This window comes from Trachemys scripta, chromosome 2 (assembly GCF_013100865.1).
Source record: "Trachemys scripta elegans isolate TJP31775 chromosome 2, CAS_Tse_1.0, whole genome shotgun sequence".
NCBI classification, from domain to species: domain Eukaryota; kingdom Metazoa; phylum Chordata; order Testudines; family Emydidae; genus Trachemys; species Trachemys scripta.
Genome location: NC_048299.1, coordinates 216,588,535 through 216,598,827, shown reverse-complemented (window position 1 = coordinate 216,598,827; position 10,293 = coordinate 216,588,535). Strand labels below are relative to the sequence as shown.

Below are 10,293 nucleotides of genomic sequence, written 5' to 3'. Positions count from 1 at the left end.
TTACTGTTACTGAAAATGCTGAGGGTTTTTTTATTTTCTTTCTTCACCCATATCAACATGCTCTTTGACCATTGAAGGAAAGAGCTTTAAACAATTCTGATCCATTTTACTGGTGGATTTGGTCAGAATCAAATCACGTTTGGAAAGTATGACTTGGAAAGGAGGTAATGCTGCTGTTAAATCATCTCTTCATCATAGTTGATTAACCTGTCCAAAGGCATCTCTGTGTGTTTTTGTTAATTTGATTTGTTTGTTATGATTGAAGTTGTTACTACTGATTATGAGGTAGCACCTAATTTGATTAGGTGTGATGTACAGAGCCATTAAAAACAACCCTTTAAAGTTTAGATTTTATTGGCCAGGATTTTCAAAATCTACAAGTGATTTTTTTGGGGGTGCCCCATTTGGAATGCCTCTAAAGGGGCTGACTTTCAGAAAATGGGTGCTCTATACCTTCTGAAAACCAGATCCCTTTAGAGGTATTTCAAATTAGGTACCCCAAATCACTACTGTTTTGAAAATCTTGACCAACATATTTTGTTTTGAGACTGTGTGAAATCAATAGCTATGTAACACATTTTAAATGTTCTGTGTTGATAACTTATTTTTTACATCTTGCAGGGTTTAAACTTTTACTTGATGTGTTTGGAGTTATGCATGGACCAAAGGAAGAATGTGTTAAAGCTCTGAAGAATGGCCACTTGGTGGCTATCTCGCCAGGTGGAGTTAGAGAAGCACTCTTTAGTGATGAAAACTATGTTCTTGTATGGGGTAATCGTATGGGCTTTGCTCAAGTGGCCATTGATGCAAAAGTGGTGAGTGTGTGTGGAGGATCACAGAACAGAAGCAAAGAAGGTTAGATTTTTAGGTCTTTCTCTGGGGCTAAAGTTATTTTTCTCAGCACAGTAAAGCAAATGTTTATAAGTTATAGACGTATCATAAATATTCTCTTCCTAACTTTTGTAACTAAATTATATGATTCTATCTCCTCTCCTGTTTCTTAATGCATGCTTAGTTGTATACTTTTTTAATTTCTTTTTTGTCTGATATTGAAATTCAGCTAACTTTCATTTTCCACAAGCTCATGTCGCAAACTTTTAATAGTACACTAGTGTATGTAGTATTGGAGTATCTTTTCTAAAAATACTAAAAAAACTATTGGTGATATATTATCCTAGCATTTGTTTAATCTCTAAGTGTCAGAATCCAGTAACCAAAATCTGAGTGCTTCTGTGGCTCAAAATTATTAGTGTGACTTAGCTAAATGACTTCCATCTTCCATACAGTACTAAACTGTTCTGCAAGATGTTACAGATGTTTGTTTAAATTCTTGGGAAATGTGAGATGAAAATATTTTCTCTTAGATGAGAAATATGCTCATGTAACTAAATGCTGGTGTAATGATGAGAGGTATAGTAGTCATATGTGGCTACAAATGCTAGCTAATGGTGTGCGTGTGTGTATTTATGATGTGGGTGTATGATAAGATAGACCAATTTGAGATTAAATAACCTGTAACAATAAGGGCCTCCAAAAGCTTTTGTAAATTTGACAGCCTTATGTCAATTTCTACAACATCATTAACAATGTATGGATAGCAGAATATGTTAAATGTTAACATAACTCCCCATAGTTTGCCCCAGCAAATGATTCCTTATATCCCTAGCCATGGTGCTCTACCCAATTTCATTTAGGTCTGAGACAATAACATTGCCTACACGTATATTAATTAAGCACTCTACGATCCCAGTCCTGCAAATCTTGCACATATGTAATTGCTTATTTAAGTCCAGAAGGCTACTCAGATAAGTAAAGTCACACATGTGCAAATGCTTGCAGAGTGCTGTGGGGGCTCTAAAGCAATACATGACTTTAACAAGATTGACCGACTGAAATATACTAACTGTACTAACTCTACATTAGCAGGTGGTATCTTCCAATTTGAACCTTTCAGTACTATGGTAAAATAGCTTGTAGAACATTGTGTTGTTCACTGAAAAATCAGCTGTCTGCCAAAAGTATTTATCAAATAAATTACACATTTGTTTTCAAATAAACACTATGTAAAACAGTCTTCCACATATTTGCATTAAATTCTTATCTTTCTTTTTTCTCATAGCCCATCATTCCTATGTTCACACAAAATGTTCGGGAAGGAATTAGGACATTAGGAGGAATAAGTAAGATATAAAATATCTATTTTTCTATTTTTAATTTTCTGTATATGTTCAATCTCCTTACCTCAGTAGAAATACTCTCTTTAAAATCTGTGTTTAGATTTGTCATACGGTCTTATTTCTCAGAGCGGGGAAGAGAAGTCACTATGCTTTAGTGGTATAAACTGATGTGGAATTGAAAGTCCTGTGGCACCTTTAAGACTAACAGATGTATTGGATGCGTCTGATGAAGCGGGTATTCACCCATGAAAGCTTATGCTCCAATACATCTGTTAGTCTTAAAGGTGCCATAGGACTCGCTGTTGCTTTTTACAGGTCCAGACTATCACGGCTACCCTTCTGATACTTGAGGTGGAATAGTATTGTCAAATCTTAATATTGGCACTAGCATTGGATCAGATGATGACCTACATTATTCTGTGCATAGTGAAAGGTCTTGATAAAGGAACCTGCTGCTGAATTTGCATGTAGAAGAATAAGTTTTTAGAATAATACTTTTTTCCTACTTTAACATGTCTGCTATGCCTACTGTGAGTTTTCTGTTCTCTGCTGGGAGGTAGACCAGCTCTAATTAATGCTGCCTACGTTTATCTAAAGATGGGGAAAAAATCTAAACAGTTCAACTTAATTTTAATCCATATCTAATTTGCTAGTCAGGCAGAAAACATGTGTGAAAATACATACGTGTTCTGCCTCCCTCTTTTCACTTACCCCTCCCCCTTCAGTTTTTTCCAAAACACACACATGAAGTCTAAACAGTCTGCTCCTAGGACAGCTAGATGACAGGGTCTCTGCTGAGCCATTAGTGCAGGTTGCCTTAGACACACCTCTCCTCCACGCTCCTCCATATGCCTTGAGTCAGAGGATTACTAGAGTAGTCACATCTATCTGTGTAGCACCTTCTGCCTCAACCACAGCCGCTCCTTCTCCTGTTTCACAGTACTACAGACAAAAAGCAATCTTTCCTCCTGACATTGCTTCCAGTCATGATCAGGGACAGAATTCTGGGCAAAGAGAGCCTGGGCAACAAATGGAGAAGTGCAAGGTAGCCACATGTTCTCCATGCACTACAAAATAGACATACAACCATTAACTGATGCAGTATTCAAGATTCATAGGCCAGAAGGGACCATTATAAACATCTGCTCTGACCTCCTGTAAAAATGGCATATGGTAGAGGTGGGATTCAAACCCACACCCCCAAAGAGACCGGACCCTCCATCCAGTCTTAGCCAGGCTACCAGCATAGGAAAGAGGTCAGCTCAGGAAGGCATCACTGGGAATGAAACCCAGGAGCTCCTTTTCACTAGAAAGGCACTAGCTAAGCCATGGTGCTACCCTCTGTAATTCTAAAGGTACAAGACCAAACTTGGGTTTTGCAAAAAGCTCCATCCCTGGAAGTGCTACAATCTCTAGTGCCTTGGGAGTTTGTTTCTATTCTAGGAAGAATTGGCGTTGTTTCCATCTAATATCTTTCCTGCTATTTGCAGTAGGATTAGTATATATCTTAGAGAAATTTAGTTAACTTCTTATTGGTGTATTTTGTCCTTTTATGTCTACCAGTTGTTGCTTTCATTACATTTGGACTTTCTTAGGTCTTATATGCTCTGTACACAAAACTTAATAACCCAGTCACTGATGATTTTCTTATCCCTTTACACTCTGTTAAACTAAGTTCTAGTCTAAGGTCACAGGTCTAGTACTGTCACAGCTTTGCGATGACACCACTCTGGTGACCTTGAGATAAGTGCTTTAAAAAAAAAAAGTAAAATAAATAAGCATATGATGGAGGCAACTTAATGCTGACTGATGCCTCTGATTTTGTCTCCTAAAAATCAAAATATAAAATGCCATATACACTTTATAGTGCAGGATGGCTCTTTGATCTTCCACTTGGTGTGGACTAGAGCAGTAGGTTTTTTGTGTGTGCAACTCTCCTCTCTCACCCAGGTCTCTTCTGATTAAAGAGTTCCTTTCCCTTCCTTCCAGACCCCAAATCCCTGAAATTCAGGTAGCTAGTTCTATTCTAAATTCTAGTCTTCTCTAGGTTCTTATATTGCCCTTATTACCCTAGTATCTGAGCATCTTTCAGTAACATGTTAAGCAATGTGATTAACATCTATCATATGTGGTTCATTCTCTCCTTCTCATATTTTGGGGGGCAGGGGGAAGAAGTAGGTGTATGTGTGTGTGCATTTTAGTTTGGTAGGGGGTGGTTTTGGAGATTTTTAAAAATAGATATTTGACATCCTCCCTGACAGAAATTGGTTGAGGAGGGTCTCCTAGGGATGCCTGTTTCCTTTTCTCCTGTTAGATATTTCAGGGGAGGGTTTGTTGTCCTGTCTGCACCCTTTCTTCTCTCCAGTCATAACCCCCTCCACAGGATTTTGAGGAGGCTATCTATTAATCTGAACTCCCACCTATCTCAATAGCTCGCCTTGTCCTTTCAGTGTCAGTCACTGGATTACCTTCTGCAGAAGAGAACTCTAAAAAACTCCCTTCCAGGCATCATAGGAGCGGGTTGTGGTTATTCTTGTTTTGGCTGTGACGCTTCCATTTTTACAAAGTGAAGATCAAGGGTGGAATAGCACTTCAAAGATACTGTTCATTTGGGAACCTGAGATCAGAGGCCTGGGTTACTTTACAAGTTAATTTATCTACTGCCTCCCAAAATGCAAATTAATATTTTTTTAAACTAAAAAACAGGATTATTTAGGTTGATATATGAACGTCTTCGATTACCCCTCGTTCCTATATATGGAGAGTTTCCAGTCAAATTTCGTACATACATTGGAGATCCTATTCCATATGATCCAAATATAAATGCTGCAGAACTGTCTGGAAAGGTAAGGTTTCGGGGGTTTTCTTCTACTTTTTTCTACTTGCAATATTGAAACCATTTAAAATACTTGTAGCTGAAAGTCCCTGCTGTCATGAAGCCGTGAGTGTTTAAAAAAATAAATTAAAAAAATAAATAGACAAGAACTCCACAAATTGGAAAGTAAGAGACTGTGAATCCCAGTGATGATTGGACCTAGTGAACTGTGTTATTGGGCCAAGAGATCCACTATCTATGCAGTCTCCCTCATACAGCCTATGAAATTATTGTATGCAGATTACGTATAGAGTAAGGGTGGTGTTAAATCAGTGGCCTAGCATTCTTGGCATGGGTGTAATTTGTAAAGTCAAAATGGCTGAGAATTTAAAAATCCCAGTGAGGATTGAAACTGGTGATTATTCTAAACAAAGTGATCTATCCACCATGGTTGTAGCTGTTTCTGTCCCTTCACGCTGACTCAGCAGAAACTCTGGGCTTCAGAGTGACATAAGGAGAGATTGACAATCCTGGAAGCTTATTACTGTAAAAGCTGTTTTATCCGGCATGTTGGGGGAATGCCAGTAAATGAAAAATGCCGGTTAACTAAGAGGGAGGGAGTTTGGTTGGGGGGTTAGGGCGAGGGAGGGGGTGCGGGGCATGAGCTCTGGGAGGGAATTTGGTGTGGGAGGGGACTTGGGGCCGGGGAGGGAGTGCGGGGTGCCAGACCTTGGGGGCACTCAATTCAAGCGGCTCCCCGCAAGTGGCGACTTGTCCTGGCTGCTCCTAGGTGTAGTCACGGCAGGCGGCTCTGTGAGCTGCCTCCACCCACAGGCACTGCTCCCGCAGTTTCCGGCCAATGGGAGCTGTGGAGCCAGCCACCTGCCGTGCCTCCGCCTAGGAGCAGCCGGGATAGGTCGCCCCTTGTGGGGAGCTGCCAGAGGTGAGTGCCTCCTGAATCCGGCATCCCAAGATTCTCCCTGTGCCCCAACCCCATGCCTTGAGCCCCCTCCAACACCCAAACTCCCTCCCAGAGCCCGCGCTCCACATCCCCGCACATGCCCCCAACACACTGCTGGCCCTGTGCCAACTGGAGTATAAACTGGACTTTCAATGAAGATCAGAAATTCTGGTTTATAGAGCTTTTTTATTGGTGAAGTGCTGGATAAAACAGCTTTTACTGTATATAGATACTGGAAGTATTTGTTTTCAAGTCAGTGATTTTTATCTTAGAGTATGCTAATTAAGTGTTATATAGTGCAGTGTGGTCCTAACACACATCTATAGTTGTTACATCCCTGTCTTATGTTGTCAGAATTCATAATAGATTTCTTCATTGTTTGATTCTTGTAACCCTCTTCTGTCCTATGCTGATAGCTATAATATATGAAATGGAGGTAAGGAAGTTCTGGCACAGAAATAGGTTCTAGGCCCCTTGAAACAGTGTATGGTGTTTATTTGGATCAGAATGACAGCTTATCTTAAGTTCTAGTGTGACTTCTAGCCCGATGAAAGTAGCTGTAGTTACCTGTTTATGAAAGTCATTTACATTTGTCCCAAAGGAGGTCCCTCTATTTCTTGGCTTATGTAGAAAAAAAAAAAAAAATACTAAGAAATGTTAAACCCACCAGATCTGCACTGAGAATTATGGATGTTAACAGGAAATAAAATCACATTAAAGAAAACTGATCTCTCCACCTCCCAGCTACACATTGTAGTTCTTCGTCGTCTTAAGTGTCTGCAGCTACAACCACACAACATGCCCACGCTCTTCAAGTTTAGTATGTTCATAGATGATTAGTTCAGTCATCTTTTCTGTTTTATGGTCGTCTACTGTTTTATGTTCACATAATTATGACTAGCCTTTGTGAATGCAGAGTACAGGAAGCCCGCAGCTCTTTCGTAGACTGGCAGGTATGAGTGGTGCAGGCAAGGGCGATTTTAGGTCAATAATCAGAAGATCTTTAAATATGTACTTATAAAATAAGCACTCTGAAAGGAAATCCTTCGCTATCTCATGAAAGTTTTGACTGTGTCAGTATCAAATTGGTTGGTCTCATTAGCTGGTTTGCTCTCTTTGAACATATTTATTGAAAGATGACATAGCTGATAAATGTTTGACTGTATTACTTAAATCCCATTTAACTAAAGCTCAGATATTTTCCCTCCATGGTTTGCCTAAAGCACTAGTCCTGTAGAGCTGCAAAGCTAGTGGGATTTGGAAAAGGAGGCTTGCTATTTATCATTTAAGGGAGTTGTACGTCAGGCTTTGAAGTTTTTTTACTTAGTGCCTGCATTTCCTCCAATCCTAAACGCAGACTTCAAAATCTGTTGGACTGTCTCCCATGACAACTTGCCCAATTAATCAAAAGGGTTCGGATATCTCCTGAAAGCTTCAGATAAGCAATGTACTATAGGTATACTTTCCCATCATGATAGCTATGAGACATCATTAGCTTAATTTCTTTATATTTTTATGGAAACTTTACATGTTTAGACACTTAGGTGGAGTGAGCATGTACTTTTTACTGTTGCTTTGCTATTTATACTTTGTATATTTACTTATCAAAGGTAGATACATCAGGCATCACTGGTGCCTGAAAAGGAATAAATTGTAAGTGGTTTCTTTGAAAAAGATCCTACGCACATTTCCCCTGGTTTTAATTTAAAAGCAGGTATTGTGCCCTGGATTCTGGAATCTTTAGTAGGATGAAAATCTATTCTATGAATTGATGTATTCCCACTAGTGTAATATAAAAAGAACAGTTAGTTAATTTCCTTGCAATTTCTTTTTTTCTCTTAACAGGCAAAGGCTGCAATCCAGTCTTTAATAGACAGACATCAGAAAATACCAGGAAATGTATTTAGGGCTTTAATGGAACGATTTGAGACACAGCAGAAAGAAGACTAGTGTGTGGTGCATAACAAACTACACATTTACTTGTAATATTTTCAAAACTGTTTGTAACTTATATTATTATCCTCAAAATTGATTATTAAATGCATTGTCTTAATGATATTTCTTTTTTAATGCAGATGTTTTCTGTATAGTTTAACAAGAGCTGTGAGCAATGATTTTTTTTTTTTCTTCCTCTGCAGTGACCAGTATCAAACTTGAGCCCAAACTTGCAATCTTACTCAGGTAAAAATCTGACTAACGTAATTAGCTTTGAAGTGCAGTCCTATATTGAAAAATAACTTAGTGAGAATGACATTGGAGGCTTCCATATTCATGGTCTTTTGATAATTTCCATCTCAAATTTCCACGTAAAAAAAATGTTTGGTCTAACTGCCAAGCCTGCAAACTCATGGTGGATTCTGAGATGCAAGCTAGATTCGTTCTATCTAAACACCATTACCAGAAATAGAGGTTCTCCCAACCAAATAAAGCCCTGAACTACACCTGTGAAACCCCATTTTCTTTAGATTATGCCCTTGGCTACATCTGTACAAACTTAAATTACATTCAAAGATGTTGGCATAGACAGGTGTAACTAGTCACTTAGCTTTACATGCGGAACCTGTAGTCCTGGTGGTAATGCTTCAGCTGGAAGGTATCCAGCTTTATTGTTGGAGCCCAGAAGGAGTTTGTGGGGCTGGAGCTTTATTAGAAGAAAAAGAAAAGAAAAACAAAAACAAGAAACTGAGCAAACTTCTTACTTAAACCAGTAAGACACAATACATTTGGAACCCCATAATGCTATTTTGATGAAGTCATTTTTCAGGATAAAACCACATGGTTTTTTTTGTCCCTGACTAAGGACTGTAGCCCCATAAATCTGCAAACAGAAAACCAGATCGTTTTTTTGGCACAGTGAACTGAATGCCTAATGTTTCAGAAAGAAGGCATGAGTAGTAATCAAAACTGCAACAGTCGGAATTTTTAATTATATTACAAAATAGAATGCAATGTGTAATGTATTTTTTTCAGAGTTTCACCATATTCAGCAGTATAAACAGGCTTTATAATTTTTGTATATATGTACCTCACTATTTTTGTAAAAAACTATATACATTTTTTTTACGCATCAGAATTACTAAAATATGACTTACCCTCAATTATGCAGTCTTCACTCATATAATACTCTCACTAAAGTGCGTGGGGGGTTTGCCTGAAGAAGGAGTTGCAGGATTGGGCTAGTTTTGTTCATTGACAATAAACTGAATTTTTATCGTAACTGAATCACTGACTAATGCATGAATTGTCTGAATAGCAAAATACCTTAAATATTTCCTGTAGATAAGTACTCAAACTGTCAGTGACAATAAAATTAATGTCTGGGAGTGCTCTTCAATTGTAGGAGGCCATCATCTCCTGGTAGGCCTTTTAAAAAACAAAACACTTTTAAAGACACAAAGAGCAAATCTCTTTCACTTAACTGTTACAGTTTGGTTAATTCCTGCAAACACTTACGTGCACATGCCTTACTTTACACACAACTTAAGTCCCATTTAAATCAATATGACTGTGCATATATTTGCAGGATCAGGGTTTTATATTAAGTGTAGAGTCATATGGGGGGAACAAATGTCTGTACATTATAAGATCTGCAGAAACAATTCATCTCTCTGTACACTGTAGTGTTCTGTTTGATTTAAAATGTTTAGTTAAAATGTTTAAGCTTGAAAAAAATCATGTCGTGAAAACAAATGCCCTTTCCAAAGTCTTCATTGATTTGTGATCTACTTGAAAATTTAAGGGGATGCTATCATGATCTAAGAATAACTTTAATTTATTGTTCTGTTTAATGCATTAGACCATTAAAACTGATAATTTTTACTAAAACTTATTTTTATGTAAGTTAGATATTTTATTTTTGCATTTTTCTCAAGGTGGACAATGAAAACAGACTAAGTTGTAGTTACCTTTCAGGATGCACTAGGGCAGTGCTGACTGTTGGGGTTACACACTATATAGGGGAACACTTAATAATTTTTTTTTCATGGGAATTAAATGAGAGAAATCAACCTATTATGTTGATCTTAGATTTTGAAAGACTTGCTTTTACTTCACATGGGGCCAAATTTCACCTGACTTTGTCCCTTTAATTTAAGAACTATTGAAACTTAAGTATCAAATCAAATGCAGTATCAGTACTTTTTAGATATTAAATACACTTTTTGTTTGTATAGGCTTTTCATATTTAATTCTCTATTTGTGATATGTACTGTATAAACATACCCTACAGACAAATAAAATTGAAATTACAACTGGAGTAGACTCCTGAAATTACTTTATGCTCACTGTGTATGGATTAAGTGTGAGAGTACATGTAACTTGGCCTTCTGAAACTACCAGTG

General features: G+C 37.9%; 1 protein-coding gene across 3 annotated transcripts in view; it reads left to right on the top strand.

The window, feature by feature from the left end:
• Nucleotides 1–8,385, top strand: part of LOC117873493 (transmembrane protein 68-like) — a 33,632-nt gene extending 25,247 nt beyond the window's left edge. For 2 of the 3 annotated variants that reach the window (XM_034762936.1, XM_034762937.1), the window contains exons 4-7: nt 622–815; nt 2,120–2,180; nt 4,884–5,023; nt 7,799–8,385. In XM_034762936.1, the coding sequence (XP_034618827.1) occupies nt 622–815; nt 2,120–2,180; nt 4,884–5,023; nt 7,799–7,903 (500 nt within the window). In that variant the 3' untranslated portion in view covers nt 7,904–8,385. Of the gene's footprint in view, nt 1–92; nt 165–621; nt 816–2,119; nt 2,181–4,883; nt 5,024–7,798 lie in introns of those variants that run through there. The other variant, XM_034762938.1, reaches the window with a different exon arrangement.
• The last annotated feature ends 1,908 nt before the right edge of the window (nt 8,386–10,293 follow it).